Here is a 21,335-nt window from a genome sequence, read left to right on the forward strand (position 1 = left end):
TTTCTGAGCTCTCAACTGCTGTCCTAACAGCAATCCTTTTTGTGTTTGTTTGTCTGACAGCTGGTTGAGGGCGAAGAAAGTGAGTTATTCACTGGTACAGGCTGCACCATCCCTGTCAGTGTTGCCACGATCATTCCCCTGTGTGCTCCGGCACTGGTGAGAGTTTTTCATTTCCTGAAAGGGCAAGATGTCATTCCACCCGTGCGTTTCTGGATGCGGCCGTTCCCTGTCCCCCTCTGACGGTCACATTAGTTGCATCACGTGTTTGGGAGTACAGCATGCTAAAGCAGCTTTTGTGGATAGTTCATGTTCTCATTGCGAGAACATGACTATCACGGTGTTGAGATGGAGACTCGCCTTCATCTGCGAAGGTGGAGTCCCCATTACCATGCCCCACCCCAATAGGCAGACCCAGACCCCACCCTGGCCTGCCGCCATTCCCTCAGCCCGTGATCAGACCTTTTGTTTATCCGGGCCAGCCTCCCCTAGAACAAGTGTCCACCAACACCGGCTGAGGGACCATGTACAACGGGCATGCAGTAACAGGGGTCTGGGCGGGCCTCCGACTGCATTGGCATCAACTGCCTCGAGTTGCTAGCAGTACACCTTGCTTTGAGACGCCGAAAAATGCCGCTACTCAGCAAGTATGTACTGGTCTGTATAGACAACATGGCGACCATTGCGCTACGCTTCCCTCACATGTCGCAACTCGCCCGCCACCTCCTCCTATGGAGTCAGAAGCTTCTGAGGTCACTTCATTCCACTTAATTTTCCGGCCTGCTCAATGAGGCCTCATGACAGCCTATGTCCCAGGGAGAATGGTGACTCCATCCCCAGGCATTTCAGCTGTTCTGGGACCACTTCGGGGCCGCACAGTTACATCTGTTTGCCTCTCTAGACTCGTCCCATTGCCAGTTGTTTACTCCCTGACCGAGCAGAGAACCCTCGGCACAGAGACACAGGCACACATCTGGCCTCGGGGCCGCCGCAAACATCCGTTTCCCCAGTGAGCCTTCTTGCACAGGGAGGAGAAGGAGTAGGTCTTGCTAGTTGCCCCTTACTGGTCCAACCAGACCTAATTCCCTCGAGCGTATGTTCCCTCCCTGACCAATTCCTCTGGGACATTCTCAGGGACGGGGTGCCAACCCGCGTCCAGACCTCTGGAACCTCCATGTCTGGTCCCGAAAGGACAGGACACGGAGGTTCTAGGTGATCTACCACAAACAGGTCATAGATACCATCACTTCTGTGAGAGCACCCTCTACGAGGCTTGCTTAAGCCCTGAAGTGGAACCTTTTCATTGAATGGTGTTCTTCTCTTCCGAGAAGACCCCCCGAAGGTGTTTGATCACTCTGTGCTTTCTTTCCTGCAAGATGGGTTGGAGCGAGGGCTGTCTCTCTCCACCCTCAAAGTGTATGTTGCTATATTTGCGCACATCATGATGCAGCGGATGGAAATCCATGGGAAAGCATGACTTGATCGCCAGGTTCCTGAGGGGAGCGAGGAGACTGAATCCGCCTCGCACCCCCTCTATACCCTCTTGGGACTTATCTCTGGTGCTACCGCACTGCAGAGACCTTCCTTTGAGCCCTGCAGGCAGCTGAGTTAAAAGTCCTGTCTTTAAAAACAGTTCTCCTGCTTGCTTGACCTCTATCAAGAGGGTGGGGGACTTGCACACATTTTCGGCCAACGAATCGTGCCTGGAATTCGGGCCGACTAACTCTCACGTTATCCTGAGACCCCAGCCTGGATATGTGCCCAAGGTTCCTACCTCTCCCCTTAAAAGGGACCAGGTGGTGAACCTGCAAGTGCTGTCCCAGAGGAGGCAGACCCAGCCCTGGCTTTTCTCTGTCCCGTCCGCTCCTGCGGTTAACGTGGACAGAACGCAAAGCCACAAGACCTCAGTCCAGCTCTTTGTCTGTTATGGAGACCAGCAGAAGGGAAAGGCTGTCTCCAAGCAGAGGTTGGCCCACTGAAAAACAAAAAGATAGGTATCACAGAGAGCCTGTGACCTAAGACTAAAAGGACTTTTATTTTGAAAGGACTGCTGAAGTGCATGTACACCCATAAACAGTTTACACCAATACACACACACAATCTACATGCTGGCAAAATAACATCGTATACTAGATGTGTGGTTATTTTTCTGTTTAGGTGGTGTGATAGGCTCTCTGCTTAGTTCCATTTTTTTTTATATAATTTTCTTTTCTTTTGTTGGTTGTTTGTTTTGTCTCAATGCTAAATGTTTTGTTTTGTTATATGATTTAACATTCAAAGAAACCACATCAAACTCATTTACAAATGTTAACAGTTTATTTCCCCTGTAACAAACTAACATATACACATAAAATACTGTTATACTCACATTGTGGGTCACCTCTCTACTGGCAAACCCATGTGCAGCGACGGCTGCCATTTTAAAGCTTCTAATTGCCCAATTGGAAGGGCACTTTCATTGTCAGTGACATCACAGGGGGAAATCAGGGAAATTATCATTTCTCAGACATTTTCCTTTGCAATGTTGAGACATCATTTTGTAATTAATAGTGTTATGCATAGGTTGCATGTTAATACCATTTGTTTAAAATATTTGTGTAGTTTTATCTTGCTTTAAAATGATCATTTATTTATACATGGTATGTTCCAGAAGTGGGAGGAGCCTAACTCTATAAAAGGGCTCCTGGTAGGCATTTTTAGGAGAGTGTTTGGAGTGTGGGATCACTCCTTGTATTTTTGGGCCTGGATATTGGCATAGCCAGAATACATGTGAACCTCTTATGTATGTATGTATATATATATATATATATATATATATATATATATATATATATATATATATATATATATATATATATATATATTTATTTATTTATTTAGCCTTAGTTTTTGTTACTGTATATATTTTTGCTTGGGAATCACTTTTGCACCAAAATATACACCCTGGATTGAAAATTCTTCTCCATCGTCATTGATTTTACACCTTCACCGACGGTACACCCTAACAATAGTGGATGCCATTGTCTTGGCGTATCAATCCCAAGACGCACCATGCCCCCCTGGGTTGCGAGCCCACTCCTCTAAAATGAGAGTGTAGCTTCTCCCTGGGCATTGGCACAGGGTGCCTCACTGACCGATGTTTGTAGAGCTGTGGGTTGGGCGACACCAAACATGTTCGCTAGAAAAATAACCTATGTGTCGAGCCGATTGCTTCCCGTGTGCTCCCTTCACATGAAGCCAGTTACACTGTAAGCCCAGTTCGAAGTGTCGGCTTGCTGCGCCATTCCCCTCCTATGTACCAGATACGTGCGCCATTCTTGTTCCAGTAGAGTTCCTCTTAGCTGAACCCTGTCGAGTTCCTTCACACCCTTCGGCAACGGACGTGGCGGAGCATCCCATGCCAGGCCTAGCACTCGTATGCACTGGTGGAACCTGTGCTAGGCTGGGCCCATATGTTGTGATCCCTACGGCGTGATCCCATATGTGTATTCTTCCATGGTACGGCTCCCTTTGGCGAGCCTGTGTCTTTCCCTTGGCAGAGCCCCCTCTGCCGTCACTGACCGGTGTGTCTCCCCCGTTATAGGTTGGAGCCACCTCAGTGACATCCCATATGTTGTACTGCCTGGTAACGCCCAGTCCATATGTGTGTCCTCCACATGTATACCACGTTAGTCGACTACGTCGAACGTGAGCGACTGAAAGCGAACGTCTCGGTTACGTATGTAACCCTCATTCCCTGAAGGAGGGAACGGAGACGTAGTCCCATCACCACTATTGCTGGACCACCGCTGACTCCGGGCTCCGCTCAGCTCCTCTGCGAAAAACAAGTGGTGCGCGTCGGGGCGGAGCGTGAATGCAAAGCTTGCACGCCAATGTGTGCATTGGCTCTTTTTATCAATACTCGAAGATGACAGGCTCCCTAAGCGTGATCCCAATCAGTTGACACGTTGACTACGTCTCCATTACCTCCTTCAGGGAACGAGGGTTACATACGTAACCGAGACGTTCTCCAACTTAATACGTAGGCTAAGTAAAGTGTCCATTGAATTTCAATAATTCAGCAGACTGAAGTCATTTATTCTGTTTATACCGTGATTACCATACGTCAAAATATTGTTCAGATGTTGTATTTCAGGACATTTGTCAGGTTTTTGTCGGTAAAACGCTCTTAGAACTAATTTCTTACGCATCTCATTCCAAGCCTCCATTGCTAATTCCATAACATAATGTTTGAGGTAGTAACGTAGGCTTGAGCCAATTAAGCATGTGTGAATTACCCGAATCTGTGCGGCTCTAACAGTGTTTGGCAGCAGTGTCTCTACTAACATTTAGCCTCCTCAAAAACAGCGATTACCTCGCCACTGAAAAACGTCATAGCTTTATTTTTATTGAAACAAAAAAGTAAATTGCAGGGCAGCAGTGCTGACAAGAAGTTTCTCTGTGTGTTTGTATTATGTGTGTGCGCGCGCAGAGAGAGAGAGAGAGAGAGCGAGCGGGAGAAAGAAAGTGTGCTTTCCATAGATAATAAAAGGTCATTTAGTGGGAAAAAAATATGGACATTTCTATCCTATTGTTAGTAATCCCAGATAGCATGGTGACATTGATACAATGTTGAGTTTTGATCCAAACCATCATTTTGGTTGAGATTGACATTTCAATGTTTAAAATGTGTTGGATCAGCATTGAAATTTTTATGAAAGTCAACAGCACACATGGGTGGAGACAGTGACATTGAACTAACAGTGATTAGTAGTTGATGAGCACAAGATCATTCAGGCATGTATCTCTGCAGAACACTAGTGGGTGCTTCTCAATCAGTGGGGCGTTTTCAAACTACAATGGGCATTTTCAACCGCTTTATCCGATTTGCTCTAATCCACTGGAGGGCTTGGTTTAGGGGTGGGCCTTCATGATTTTAGCAAGTCTATTGAAAAATGGTTGAAAAACATTTATTGTAGTTTGAAATTGGCCACTGATTGGTAAACGCCCATTTTGGTTTTGCATGTGCACTTCTCAGTAGTCTAATGCTTCCTCATTAGAGAGAAAACAAACATAGGTGCATCCTATACAAAAGTCTTGTTTGTTGAAGCACCATGACATACTTATATGACTTCTCTAGCACAGTTTCAAACAATGGTACATCCACCTTATTTCTCTGTTCCTTTGTTTTGCGTGCTTATTTGCGTTTGATTTGTGTTGTTACTCACTGTAATTAGATACATTAAAAAGTTATTAAACTGTTTGAATAAAGCATCTATTTTTCTACATTCTTAAAAAGAATGCATCTTGCTTTAGTAAAGTTTATTAGGAATTTCCTGAATAAAATTCTAACGTCATTTAACAGATTTCTTGAAGTGCAGGACACATGAATATGAGCAAGAATGTTACACTGCAAACATAGCCCATGTCTTGCATCCAACGCACGTCAGCACTTGCATGCAGAGCACATTGCTCCTTTAGTAGGAGTGAATAAGGTGAATCTGCAGCTTCAAAGGGATAGTTCAGCCTGAAATTAAAATGATGTCATCATTTATTCACCCTCAAGTTGTTCCAAACCTTTATGAATTTCTTTCTTCTGCTGCACACAAAAGATGATAGAGAGAAGAATGTTGGTAACCAGACAGTTGATGGTAGCCATTGAGTTCCATGGTATTTTTGTCCTACTATGGAAATCAATGGGCACCGTCAACTCTCTGGTTGGCTTGGTTTTTCTTTAAAATATCTTATTTTGTGTTCAACAGAAGAAAGAAACTCATACAGGTTTGGAACAACTTGAGGGTGAGTAAATTATGACAGAATTTTCATTTCGGGCTGAACTATCCCTTTAAAGAAATTTTCATTGAAAAAACCTAAGCTTTTCATTGATCCTAATGACCTTGATTAGCTCCCTCAGGTGTGTTTAATCAGGGCTGGAGATAAAATCGGACACCCCTGCTATAGTGCTTTCTTTTGATATTGAAGCATTAATAGATTTTAGTAAAATAAATTAAATAAACAGAATTTAACGATACTATAATCGTAGTTAGAATATTTTGTGTTCAGCAACTTAAAAAAAAAAAGTAAATCATATTGTGTTTAGTATATTAACATTCTTGAATGTGACTGTATGGCAACTGAATTGACTTGTTCTTGAGTAACATCATGCTTTCTTTTTCAGATTTCAGAGAACCCAAAGGAAAAGAGGCAGTAGTCTGATGTAAGACAGATTTTTAAAAACCTGAACCGTTGGAACACCTGTAGTTATGACATCAGACTTCTGAAGCCAATTTTATTTTTAAAGGTTGAAATGCTTTTGTCCTATTTCTCCCCCTTTCTTTTTTAAAGAATGATCTTTTAATATATTTTTGTCATTGATTGATTGAATCAAATAAATTGACTCAACTGCTGGAAAGGTGTCATTTATATTTTAAAAGGTTTTCGCCAAATTTTGAAATGGTCAGGGATTTGTTGACGCACCATTGAAGTGTAGTTGAAATATTTATGTTGTTTCAACAATAACTTGGTACATCAGATGGCAACGTTGTTTGACATTCCATTTCAGTTGTATTTTCAGTGTTTCAACAAAATGTATTTAGAATCAACATTGTAACATTGATCAAACCATATTACCAAAGATTATTTTTGTTAATTCAACAGCAGCGATTTAGATTCAACAATATTACCATTGATTATTTAGTTAATTTCAGTGTTGATTCAGCATCGGTGATGTGGAATCAATCATAGTGATTAATGTTGATTCAACAATATTACCATTGATTATTTGTTCAATGTTCAATATAGTTTCAACATTAACTGAGGGTGCAAAAGTGATGTTGATAAAATATCACTTTGTAATGCTGAATCAATAGTGGGTTTTGGTTCTTTTGCTTAAGACCTTTGAAATAACTATTAATTATATATATATATATATATTTATATAAACGAACAATTATTTTGGCGTAGTGATATGGAACGGTAATGTGGTCCAAAGGCCTAGAACTACTTTGTAGCTACGCGTTCACTGGAAAATAATTGGACACCTTAGTACATCCGTCAACCAATCAGAATCAAGCATTCAACAGCCCTGTGGAATAGCTCTATGTGTTGGCCTATGGGATAATGTCAGCCGCTGAGGGATCAGGGATCTACTGTCATTTTTAAGGAATTTATTTTACCATATTGATCGAATAAATCTATGCAATATTGATTTAAATTGAAAAGATTTAATCTTACCTTTTCTTAAAGCTTCCCCTAAAAAAAGTCCAATCCAATGTAATTTTTTTTTTTTTTTAATTAAAAAAATTCAGCATAGCGACAAGATTATGTGAAACAAATATTATGAGACATTAAAATAGTGTTGGGTTCAGTTACCTGAGCGGACTGATGTACAAACAGCATTACCATATGGAAGAATAAAAATAACAGAAAGCGGAATGCCACTATTAACTAATCAGAATCAAGTATTCAAGAGAGTGGTGTAATAATTAATATCATTGAGTATTCACTTGCTTGGTAAAAGTGGATTTTATCCCCTCTGTAGGCCTATATTCTTCTTTTAATTCTGGTACTAAACTTTAAAACAGGATTTTTAAGTGAATCAAGTAATCTTTGTTTCTTCTACTTTGTTTTGCTGTGTAAAATATTCTTCAGTAAGAAATGCAGCCATTGTGTTTCATCTCAAACAATTGTTTATTATTAATTATTATGGTACAAATTAATGTGACAGACTTGAAGCTGTTAAGAAATACACAAAGTGCAGCTTAACTGACCGAACAGATATTGCTCTATATAATACATACAGTTTTCAGTCTATAAAATTTAAAGCATCCTTAGCAGGTTAAACAGCTTTGGTTTCGAGGTCTTGAGAGTAATAACAACGTTAACGTTTCAAACTCGACTGTGTCTGTGTGTGTGTGTGTGTGTGTTCTTCAATAAATCTCAAAAGATTTCCCATCATCTTTCGAAAACAATTGAGTTGAACCACAAAGTTTTCTTTGTTCCCCATTTATACAGGGCAATTCCGGGCAATCAAACTCAAAAATGTATCTTACATAGTGAAAGGGGATAAACAAACATAATGCAGAAACTAAGCAATAAAAAAAGAAGAAAGTCATGAAACTATGTCTGCTCTATACACGTGACCCTGGAAAGCACATCGTAAAGAAAAGCAGGTGAGAATCAATCTATGACGGTCATAAAAACTACTTACAAACATATACACAAGTCCATTATGGTTTGTTGTGAACCTTTGCAGAAAAGTATCATGTTATGACATTGCTCACTACTTAGCAGGACAGTGCTGAGGTAATTTATGATATACTCCATTTAATCAATTTTCTTCAATCAGTTACATATTTCAAGATTGTCAACGACATTTAGCCATTTCTCTGTACAATGTGCATATAACTATTGAGCTTTGGTCCAGCATTGAAAAGATGAGCAAAGGCAGAACGCAGATTTTTGTCTCTTGGTTTTAATTTTTGGTTACAGCTTTATTTCGTAAGCGTGTATACCTTAAGACGTCCTGTCTCTGCAACCATACAAAGATGCCATGCTTCTGAATTCATGGAAATGAACGAGCTGGGAGAATGTCATATTATACAATACGAGTTGAGTTAATGTAATTAGACAGCTCTTTTAATGTGAGTCAAGATATCGGTTGCGTACAGCTGCCAGAAGCCGGACAATTTTTCGGTATATTTTTTTTTCACTATAATTATGGCAAATGTCCATTGTGATGTACTTGAATAAATACCTCAAAAGATTTTCTCTGTTCTGGGCATTTTCTGTTCATTGCTGATGGACAGATACAGACTGAATTAAATAGCAAAATTGTATAGGAAGGAATATCAACAGTATCGTCACTAAGTAGTTTTTAGCAACTTTTGATAACTGTGTTTGAGTTAAATATATTAATGCCATACAGCTAACCAATTTTTATTTTTATTTTTATTTTTAATGTTGCAGGAAACAAATATTTAAATTGACCTGTAAACGGACATCTTTTTATTGTTTTTGTCTTTAAGTATGAAGTGATACAATATAAGAATTATACAAAAAAATAAAAAAGAGACAAGAAAATAATTCATAAAATTACTGTAAATGTAACCGGAAGATAGGCTGTAGGTGTGTATGATGGTGTATTTGGGACAATGAATTATTTGTTATATATATTAATGTTTATATTCAGTAAAATGTTTGGCTTACATCAAAAATGAGCATTTTCCAGTCCTTTCTTCCATCTGAGCAAGTCTTTCTGACTGACACAATTGAGTTTTTGCACAAAGCCAAAAAAAAAAATACCTTAAACACCAAAAATTAAAAGATGAGGACAAAAGATAACTTGCATAACCCAAGTGAAATAAAGTAATTCATCTCATATATATATATATATAATTTTTTTTTAGTTGAGTGTGACAAAAAATAAAAACATCCGATCACATGAATAAAATGGTTTGAGAAAGGTTCAGGCAATGTCCTTGATCTTTGGCTAGGAGGCTTTGGCAACACCGTAAAATAGCTTTAATCACAGCTGCAAAGAATGTGGATATCTATGGTATGTTCACTGAGAATCTCTTTGCAAAATATTCCTCCCAAGTGCAGTCTTTTATGACAGATGCCTTAATGTTTATGAACAGAGCGAGATGACACAGTTGACAATGGCCTTATATGGACAGCAGAAACGTGACAATAAACTTCCCAAAGATATTTTTTGGAACTTGTGATTTCAATTTGGTGACAGATTACCAGAAATATTTACATAAAAACCCAAGAGATAAAATAAGACAAAGATTCAATGTCACACCCACCAACCCCATTACACAAATCATTTTCTTTCTTTCTTTCTTCTTTTTTTTGTGTGCCATTTCCCCCCGTAAAAATGTAAAAATGTAAAACACATTTACAATTAAAAAACCTCAGGAATCAGATGCAACAAACTTTGGTAAGTAGTTTCTTCACCATCCTTGATTTAAATATGATCCTTGTTCTTAATCCTCACACACTGCTAATGAATCAGTACTTTAACTCTCTTTTTTCTTGACTTTTTTGGTTTTTGCTTTTTGTGATGATAACACTGACAATATTTCTTTTTGTCTTTGTCGACAGTTCGTCCAGTCGACGATGCATCGGATACTAATTGTCCAGGTTTAAGTCCACAACATCAGAAGTTTCGCCATCGGTGTGTGTTCGCCTCAGAGCTAAGGATGTTCTTCCATATTATCGGCCAGAGGGTCCATTGGTGCGATCGGCCCGAGCTCGGGGGGTTTCAGCCTCTTAATAGTGTTTTTCAACGCTTGCCTCTTATTGCAGAACCAGACGCGCACCACCTCGCGATCATAGTTCAGTTTCTCCGCGATTTCGGTCATCTCTTGACCGGAGGGGTGAGTATTCTTCTCGAAGTGGCTGTTGAGGATTTCCAGAGCCTGCGGCGTGAAAGAGGTCCGCCGCTTGCGCTTTTTGGAGGGCTCGCTGCCGATAAACTCGGTCAGGTTCTGCATACCGGAGCGATGGCGGGCTTCCGCCTCGGCCATCCAGCGCTCCAGCACGGGCTTAATCTTCTGGGCGCTTTTTGGGGTGATGTCCAACTTCTCGAACCTGGCAGGATATAAAAGGCCAGGGTTCAGTTTGCCTGTCAGACTGCTAGCTATAGTGTTCTCTTGGGCTTCCTGTGGTAGGAAAAAGTGGCTTCTCAGGATGGTGTGTCTGGGGGAGAATTGAGAGAGAACAAGCTTACTCAAGTGCCCAGACCGGGTGAGGGGTTTCCTGTCTGACCCAGTTGCCCAGAAGGGGTCTCTTGGTCCAAGCAGCCAATGGGACAGAGAGTTTTATGGCCTCTACTGCATTGCTTCAGCTGTTGCGTGCTGGGAAACAAATGAATCTAAGCCAAAAGAGCTAGTTTTTGCACTCCAGGACATCAAATGTTCCTTCAAATTATGCTTTTGTTGACTCTCTGTACCCATGATGCATTGAACCAAGAGGACTCTTCCACGGGCCGGTCCAAATACAAACAAGCACCTGACTGATATCATAAAGAATGAATTCATTTATTTGCCTTCTCTAGCTCCTCTGTACAATCAAAGCCACATATGGCATCACATATGATTAGGAATTCTCTTTTCTGTGAGAGATTTTAATACATATTGTCAAATGGATAACACTAGCATGCAATAAAACATTAAATGCATTATTAATTCAAAAATGGTTTAAATTATTCACTCAAATGCACACACATTTGAATACACTTCTAAAACTTCTCCGTCTTCCTCAAGCAAGCCTGATGCTCATTTAATGTTTAATGCTAATACATTTTCACCTTCACTTTTGAATATGTCTGCAAGTTTAAGGTCTCCAGGGAGGTAAATCAGTCTAATATTTAGGTCTTACTTGGCAATTGAGGTAGAAACTTTGCTTTCTGTACAAAAACAATAATGAAAAATTTGTCACGGTTACTAGTTTTACATTAGTTTAAACTAAGTAAAGCTACATTTCACACAACAGCCACTTGAGCTGCAAGAAAGAAAAAAAAAAGCCTGGTAAAAGTTTAGTACTCTATGTGGCTCTTTATTTGGGGTTACACTGAACTATGGGAATTGTTTTGAATAGATATAGTTTGGATAGATACACCGGTAGTATACAAGCTGTTTATGTGTCTCTAAAGCAGTAAAAACTGGTGGGTCAAAAACTAAAAACAGGTTTGTTGTGAAAGAAACTAGCCATACCATTATTTTATTTTTCATTATTATTTAGAATTACATCATTATAAAATAAATGTGGTGCGTCTCTACAGGATATTGAATGTAAAATCCCCTTGAGAAGCACTGATACTGATCTACAGCCTGTATAACCAGCTACAGAGTATATACTGTAGTTACAGAAGAACCATACAAGAGCTTTTGTCTCCAAAGACTCCACTGAACGTGGAGGTTTCCAGGTGTGTCTTTAATGGGGAGATGTTTCAGTGAGTTCCCTGACCTGCGCTCCTATCCGACACATGGACATCTGTCAGGCAGACAGAGAAAAGCCCAGCTGAGGGAGCCGAGAGAGGTGAACTACTGCTCTCTGAAACAACACACAGTCTCTCTTGGTCCTGAACTCCTGGACAGGCTCCTGTGAGGAGGCCTTTGATGGAATCTTAACTGGCATTTGAAAAGACGCCTGAAGCGGGGGCAAAGGCCCTCGCTCTCCCAGGTCCTCAAACGAAAAGACAATTTTTTTTCAGAACGGAGATGAGTGACAGCACCCTGTTAAAGCCAACTGAGCAGGAAAAAGTCCAGGCATATTGAGATGCCGACTTATTTATAGTCATGTATAATTCAATTTCTTAATTTTAGATCCTGTTCACTGCAGTAACACCAGAAATAAGTTAAATATTTCAGCTTCTGGTTGAAGAGAGACAGCAGGGATATAATAATGCTAATGCAGGATAAAAAAAAAAATCACTACTTTATCAAATCCATATAAAACTGAGTGGGTTTTAGTAGTGACTACATTATTTTATTTTTAAAGAAAAAAAAAAAGAAGGGGGGGGGGGGGGGGTATTGTAATTGGTCAGTTATTTGTTGACAAAATTCAAATCGTACATAAATTTCATAATTGTGATAAGGTTTTGTGCTATTTTGAGATCTGACTTAAGCAATATTAGCAATATATTTCTTATATCAAAATACACTAAAAAAATTATCTTATGAAATATTATTATAATTTAAAATACAGTTTTATATTTTAATATATTTTAAAATGTATTTATTGCTGTGATGGCAAAGCAGAATTATTAGCCTTAAGAGTCACATGATCCTTCAGAAATCATTCTAATATGCTGATTCGCTGCTCAAGAAACGTTTATTATTTTTGTCAATGTTAAAAACAGTTGCTGCTTAACATTTTTGTGGAAATAGTGCAAACATTTTTTTCAGGATTCTTTGATGAATAGAAAGTTTAAAAGAACAACATTTATTTGAAATAGAAATCTTTTGTAACTTTTTTTGTATTCATTTAATGCATCCTTGCTGAATAAATTCCTTTAAAAATGGGCATTGACACCATTATATGAGAACTGAACTGAGCTGGACGATGACATCACTGTTTTCTCCAGAGCGGCTATATATATATAAATAAACTAAATTAATAACTTTTTTACAACAAAAATGAACCATCACTGAACTTACTTAAGATGGACTATGACACTATTTTCTTCTAGATCTGCTGTACAGCAGAAACAAACTCTGTATTTTCCTGTTAACACTGTAAAGCTTAAAATCTGAATTGTAAAAAGCGCTATATAAATAAAGGTGACTTGACTTGACTTATATTTTTTAACAGAAATATGTATATAGTTTCCGACTCTAATAAATAATAAATTGAATTGACTGTAATAACAGTTACTTTTCAAGGATGTTTGAAACTAAATTAAAAAAGTTTGGGCAGAACATTTAATGAATGCATATGTTACAATTCTCTCCACTCTCCCCATTCAAAAGATGTCCGGAAATGTTTTTTGAGGCGAATACAGAGGACAGCCTTGAGCCAGAAATGAATCAAAAGGCAGTGAGAAAGTAGGTGCGATTAAATATAAATACAGTCATGTTAAGCAGCTCTTCTGCCCAATTTGTCGTGCAAATTATAGATGGCAGCTTTGCAGCCTGAGACATGAATCATTGATGTGAATCCAGTGTTTCGGTGTGGATTAATGTTGTAAATCCACACAGCTTAAAAGTGGAAAAGCGATTCCCATCTCGCAATTATGTGATGATATGACATCTTATGAGCGTCTGTGTGCAACGGTGCATGCAAAAGAGAAAAGGCCGTGAACCGTGCTGCATAAAATCTAATTTGTATGGTGTATTTAACTGATTTAAATAAATGAGGGAGCAAATGAGTTTAATAATATGATTTCGATTTTATTGCATTCTTAAAAATATGTTATTCTCAATAAACTGAATATGTCAAACGTGTATTTTATGATTTCATTCCATTGATGTCAAATGCTTCACATCAGTCATAAGGCATCTGGATTCTCCGGGCTTTAATAATGACCCCTGTCTCTGATCAGTTTGACGATGCACCTTTTTGATTGTTCAGACGAACCAATAATGCTTTTTTCCGCTCTGAACTATGAGATCGGACAAGATAGAGACATCTGTCAGGCCGAGTTTGACTGAGCAAAGACTACAAGAGCCCCAAGAGCTCACACACTCACAAGCGAAAGCACGTTCACCTCTTTCCCCTCTTGTCTCTGCTGATGTTAACTAAACTAAAGCATGTGAAGTCTGCCTTTAAAGCCAAAAACGCTCTGCACACTGTCATGTCCAATGTCATACAAATGAACAAATAATGCAAAAAAAAATCCCCCTTCCTTTCTGACGAGATGAAAGGACGCATATAGAGAAAAACATCACATCACCTGTTTATTTTGGAAACTAATGGCTTTTAATGTATGCTATAAATATCTAAATAATGCATGCGGCTAAATATTTCATGCAGGATTTTTAAGACTTTCTGCACTAGTTTGAAGCTTCATAAGGAATTCCCGCACTCTCCCCCCACCCGACGGTTTCAGGTTTTATCGGTCGCTCGTTGCTGATATGATGAAATTTTAACAAGCGTGCGACAGCGGCATGTCAGATAAACACAAGTGTCTCATCAGACAAACTATAAGCCTTTTACAATCCTATAAGCATTAAAATGCACATGGAGACATTGTGCGGAAAGATCAGAGTTTATTCAAACAAGGAATTTTATTTCAAGTGGCAATTAATGTGTCTTTATTATCTAGAGTATTGTTCATATTGCTTATTATGTACTTTTGTTGAATAGGGCACACTTTCAATTACTTTTCTAGAGTATTGCAGGTACAACTCCCATGTTTTTGTTGTGAGAAGTATTATAAATGTTAGATATACTGATAACAATGTATCACACAATTCAAATAATTCATGGTAACTCTTCATTTCGGTCGATTTAAGACATTCTACTAACTAACTTTGTAAGTAACTTTTTAATTACATGTCAACTACCAGTATTAGTAGACTGTCTGCTTAATATCTGCTAACACTTTAATTTGAGGGTCCCCCATTCTACTGACTATAAGTACCTTTACAACAACATGTCAAATTATTCTACTAACCCGAACCCGAACACCTAACCCTAACCTACTATAGTCTACTAATACTCTAATGAGAGTTACTTGGCATGTAGTTGCAAAGTTACTTATAGTTCGTAGAATGTCTAAAGTGGACTATCGAAATGAAGTAAGAAAATAAATTTTTTTTTAATTGTATTCAAATTATTGTAGTAAACAACTAATTGTAATTACCAAAAATAATATATTTAAATAGTCTTAATCTGTAAACTGCATTCATCAAGCTCAACAAGAAAAAAAAAATGCTAAAACATATTTTATTAAAACATATTTTTCTTTGAATTTATGTGAAATCAGTTTATCTGTACCTGCAACTCAACATTTTGGACCCAAACAAGTTAGCTTGAGTTTGAGTCAACAGAAAAGTTTTGGGTCTATCATTGATCATGCAGTAGTTGCACAATAGGTTTTGTGCTTTATCCTTTCTTTTCTTATTCTTATTTATGTCTAATAGCCCAGGCCTCATAGTTCTGTGTGATAAGATATTGTGCATCCTTTATAAATGTAATCTAACATCACATTTGTCCGTATGTTGGTGCAAATTGCCCCCTGATGTATTATACAGTAACTACTGAACTCCTCAAAATGCACACACACACACACAAAATAGCGCTCTAATGATGATGTTAAATATTTCATTTACTCATGCTACATAATGTCCTAGTTTAGTTTGCACTGTGGAACACGTTTTATTAAAAGTCCTGTCAAGTTCCTTTCAGCTAAATGTCATGTGAATACATGGCATTGGACCTTAGAAATTATTAAGTGGTTTAAGTGCTTCTTGTAATACCAAAGCTGATGTATTTTACATTAGTAACTGAATCTTTTCATATAGACCGTACAAACATGAGTCGAGACGGGCACAGACTGGAATAAAATGGATGTATCTGACATATATTGCTCACCAGTTATGAACGTTTAACATCTCTCTTTAACATCTTAATTATTTGTGATGAAATATAAATTGGGTACTACTATTTATTTTTAAATAAAAAGCTACTTTAGAATAATATAATATAATATAATATAATATAATATAATATAATATAATATAATATAATATAATATAATATAATATAATATAATATAATATTTTTTTTTATGTGCTATTACACTTTGATCTGTTTGGTGACCTCCATACCTGCAGATGGCAGACTGGCTGTAGGCTGGTCCTTCAGTTGCACTGAGAGCCTGTCCCACCTGAGTTTGAGTCAGACCCAGAGACAGCCGGCGAATTTTAAACGCTTTGGCGAATTCTCGAATCTCCTCCAGGTTTACACCATCCACCTCACTGGGTGCAGTCTGAGGGTCTATAAAACAGAAGAGAAAAGAATAAAGCTGCAACTCTCCATTCACACGGATTCATACACTAAATGCAGAACTGAATATAAGTGTTATATTATGACTTTGACAAAAATGACTTCAAAATAGCTTCCATTCCTGTGTATTTCAAAATCAACACTACATTGAATAATGCTTGTATTAGGCACTTCCCAAATGAATGCTTATGTGAATAGCATTCTAAAATGCCTTTCTAAGCAATGCATATTCATTTTTATGCCAAGTTCTTTCTTTGAACATAACATTTAGCTATGAAAGACAGAGGTATGCAGAGGTTCGATTTCAATTTGATTCATTTAGCAGCTTTGCACTTCAGGGTTTATAGATTCAAGTGCATTTATTTTGTGCATTTTAGCTTAATAAAATGTGATTGGGCATTATACATCACTGCCAGGTGGGCTTGCATCCTGCTTACATAAGAGAAATTTGGCCGACTAAATAATTCATGGACGTCATTATGAATGAATTATTAAAAGAATGCATCAGCCATATTTAAAGTCAAAATCTATTGAACCAGCACCCTGTCACACCCCATATGCAAATTAGTTGTTGAAACCTGAACTTGCTCCCACGCAATATTGAAAATTCCTGTTACATGAAGCAGTTTTGCCTTTTTGACCACATATTAATGATTTATGACAAATTGTAATGGCACATTGCCTTTTGCCATGTTATTATTCATCGCTGATCCGTTAAAATGAATCCCTTTTTAATAATACTCAAAGACTGAAGAATTTGACCCCAAAAGGACAACCCTGACTCAATCATGTAATGTCTTAACAAAGCCCAGCAGTGTGATTCGATATTGCTATCATGACATCCACCTCATTGAAAAAAAAGAAAAAAAAAAAAAGAAAAGATTTGCCAAATACAAAATGTGTACGGTCCTTGAAAATTCGGCATGTATTCCATCTGAGCTGAATGTGGAGGCTGTGGGGTCAGTCAGACTTTATACCCCCTCCATTCAAAACATGTTCTGGGGAATTAACGTTAGCCAAGGACATCGCGACAAACACAATCTGGCATGGAGAGCTGCACCACGGCAGTAAACTGATGAAATGAATAGAGAATGCTAAAGGTATTGTCTATGTTTTGAACAAAACAAAAAAGAGGGGAAAAAAATGAAAACATAACCAAAGTCCATTGGTTATATCCACAGCAAGTTGATCAATGGAAACTTCCTGTTTATTGAATTTAAAACTCCACTGCAGATGGTTTTAGGCCAATTGGCTTTGACAAATGAGAATTTATCTAAGTAAAACCGTTTTTAAAAGGGCCGCCGTGGCTCTGACAGGCTTGGAGGGAGTGATTTATATGTGGTGCTTCTGGAGGCCAAAGCCGTTCTAAACACAACCTTCCATGCATTAGGTCTACAGTTTGGTCAGCTAGATGACCGAATCAACTAAAATCTGATAAAAACTGAATGAAAAGGCAGCATATTTTCATTAACACTTATATAAAAACATAAAAAAAAAAAAAAGTAAACTCAGTGTAAAGTGTTTATGTGTAGTGAAAGTGGATCAGCAAACATGCAGAGATGCAGTGCACACTCACTGCTGACTAGCTGGCCGACGCTGAGGGCCGAGGATGAGGAGGATGATGTTGAGGAGGAGGAAGAGGCCTGGCGGAGAGGGCTCTGGCTGTGAGGCATGCGGAGCAGACTTGGCTGAGACACGGGAGGAGCCTGTGAAGTCTGGCCGGCCTGTGGCAGCTGTGGAAAAACACACATGTTGAGTTGCACACACACTAGGAGAACACAATATACACTACTGGTCAAAAGTCAGTGTGGTCAGTAAGATTAATAATTTTCTCCACCAAGGACATGTTAAATTGATATAAAGTGACAGTGAAGACATTTATAAGGTTACGCAAGATTTCTATTTCAAATAAAGGCTGTTCTTTTGAACTTTTTATTCATCAAAGAATAATGGTGCTGAAAATTAAATTACGCCAGCACAGGAGTAAATTACATTCAAAAATATTTTCAAATAGAAAAGTTACTTTAAATTTCGAATAATAATTCACAATCTTACTGTTTTGACCTTATGTTTGATCAGCCTTACAGAAGAGACTTCTTTCAAAAACATTTGAAAATATCTTGGTACCATGGTAGATTAAAAGGAATAGTTAATTCAAGTTAAACTCAATTGACAGCATTTGTGGCAAATTCATTTGGACATCCTTTGTAATAAAAGAAGCAAAACTGAGTGAGGCACTTATAATGAAAGTGAATGGGATTTAAAAGTAATATTGATTTCACTTTATTTTGATGGTCCCTTTAACACATTCTGTTGACTATAAGTAACGTTGCACCTACATGTCTACTAACTCTCATTAGAGTGTCAATAGAATATTAGTAGACTGGTAGGGTTAGAATAATGGCGCTTTTCCACTGCATGGTACGGCTCGGTTCGGCTCGGTACGGTTCGACTCGGCGCGGAACGGTTCGGCTCGCTTCGCTTTTCCACTGCGTGGTACGACTCGGCTCGGTACGGCACGGTTCGGTTCGCTTTAGCTCGGTTGCTTTTCCACTGCAGTTAGTACCGCTTCAAAGTGGGTGGGACTGATCGTTATAGTTGCCGTCTCTACTGCCATGACATCATCATATTAAATGCGAATTTTTCATTCCGTGTTTCCCCATCCGCTCCTCGGCAACCAACGAGAGGAACGTCTGCACCTCGTCCACTGACCACGATTCAGCCATTTCTTTTTTTTAAGTTTATACTCTTTTTTTTAAGCAAATACTTTTAAAACAGGCGCTACAGTGTTGGCTGTTGTCTACTGGCTATTTAAATCTAGCGGGTTTAGTGTCTCGTGTTGTAAATACAATGACGCTGGTAGTGATGATTCTGTCTGACCAATCAGTGATCTGCAGTGTTTTCACGTCACATTTTAGTATCGGTACGGTACGCTTGGAACCTCAACAGAGGTGGTACCATTTAAAGCGAGCCGAAGCGAGCCGAACCGTACCGTACCATGCAGTGGAAATGCGTCATAAGTTGACATGTAGCTGCAAAGTCATTTATGGTCAGTAGAATGTCTGCTGAAGGAGCATCACAATAAAGAGTTAGCAGATATTAAGTAGACAGTCTACTAATACTCTAATGAGAGTTAGTTGACATGTTGTTGCAAAGTTACTAATGTTCAAAAGAGACTGTCAAAATAAAGTGTCACCAAATCTTTCTTTTTAATAAAACCATTAATTTGCTTAAATTCTCTGCATTTTTTAATGGTGTTACTTTCAGTGCGTCCGAAATCACATACTGAGTAGGTACTACATTTAATTTTGAACTGACTTTGCGACAAAATGTGTGTTCTATATAGTATGTTATGGGTAGTATGAATGGAATTCGTACATTCTACATCCGCCATGTTACTGTCACGTGACCTATCAGCATTAGTTGCGCCGCTTCACTTCCATTCATAAATCCTCTCCCGTGGCCTCATGGGTTAGTAAAGGGCGCATCGAATGAGCACTTGAGAATCCTGGCGGAAGTAGTAGGTCATCTGGGCACTTCTCGCCTACTGTTTTTCGAATATGTATTATATTTTGATACAGATATTTTCTAACTAAAATCACATTAACACATATTGTTTAAGTCTTGTGGCTATTCTATTGAAACAATGAGTACTTTAACATTGTATGGGGATTGGCCCCATTTAGTTTTTCTTTTGTAAATAGCTAATATAATAGTAAATGTATGTATAATTTAATAAATTAAAATTATTTTTTCATTTTAATCAACGTTACATCACAAGTTCTGTTGATTGAAACCGGAATCTTTATTTTTTAGATGGTTCCCTGAGTTATAAGAGATAAAAGATGTTTGTCCTGTGGTTGTTTACTAGGTAAAACTGTTGAGTCTGTTTATTAGAACGAGCAAACTAGACTCGTCTGTTTATTAGAGATGAGAGATGCGGACCGGTGGAGATGATAGAGGTTGCATTCACTCCCCATGCAATTTCTCATTCAACACGGCTGTCAGATACTTTCAAGTACACAAAAGAAACGTCAGCGTCTGGCTATTCAGCACCGAAACCTTAACACGAAAAGGAAAACACACACATTTACTGAGCCCAGAAATCAAAATTATGTGGCTACAATATGAGTCATTATTATGGGCAATGTGGCATGACTGCGGCACCATACATTTTCATGTTTTATGCACCATCGAGCGCCTCTTGTAGATGGTGCATCTCCACTCTTCAAGAAACAAGCGTCTCATCTGTCTAAAAGTGGGTTGGCTTCTCTCTGCTGTTCTCTTGCACTATTAATTCTCCTCTGTGTGTTTGTGAGCGAGTGTGTTTTTCTTTGGATGCTGAAAGATGTCAGTAGTGTTGCACACACTGTCAGAACTGTTGACAGGTCTGTGAGAATTACCGAGCTTCGGTGGATCTCTCTGCCGCCACCGTGTTTGACAGCCATAAATTATCGCTGCATGAAAATGTTCGGGAGTCAATTTGAAACGCAGACAAATCCATAAACATTATTACAAATGCATTACTGCGTTTACGTCCGTGATCAAAGTTTCCAGTAAATTTGACACAGAGTCGCTCCAACAGAAATGAGGTTGACCTATAGATGCTTTTATAGCCGACCGCTGTAGATTATAGGGTGGGACCGGGGATAATATGCATGTCTCTATAGTCTCTTTTGTTGTGCACTGTTGTTAGGCTCTTTAACTGTGTATTCTTCCTACCTTCTTGATTATTATTTGATATAGGAGTTTGATCATTGTTATTTGAGGATGATTTATATTTAAGTTTGATTATTGTTTTGTATTATTATAGGTGCAAGCCTTTGAAATACAGTGTTACTATGCGAGTGGAGAGTTGTATTGGGTTCTGTTGGCATACAGTATCTCTATCTTACACATGT

The 21,335-nt window shown here is 38.4% G+C and overlaps 1 protein-coding gene across 1 annotated transcript in view; it reads right to left on the reverse strand.

Moving 5' to 3' along the window:
• Positions 1-10,175: 10,175 nt before the first annotated feature.
• The window catches only part of pou6f2 (POU class 6 homeobox 2), a gene marked incomplete at its 3' end in the record, with an annotated part of 121,139 nt that continues 109,979 nt past the window's right edge, over positions 10,176-21,335 (reverse strand). The window contains exons 8-10 of the mRNA XM_082183998.1: positions 18,011-18,167; positions 16,257-16,425; positions 10,176-10,680 (exon numbers count right to left, since the gene is read on the reverse strand). Of these exons, the coding sequence (XP_082040124.1) occupies positions 10,176-10,680; positions 16,257-16,425; positions 18,011-18,167 (831 nt within the window). The remainder of the gene's footprint in view (positions 10,681-16,256; positions 16,426-18,010; positions 18,168-21,335) is intronic.

This window comes from Leuciscus leuciscus (genome assembly GCF_965113295.1).
Source record: "Leuciscus leuciscus genome assembly, chromosome: 11".
NCBI classification, from domain to species: Eukaryota; Metazoa; Chordata; class Actinopteri; order Cypriniformes; family Leuciscidae; genus Leuciscus; species Leuciscus leuciscus.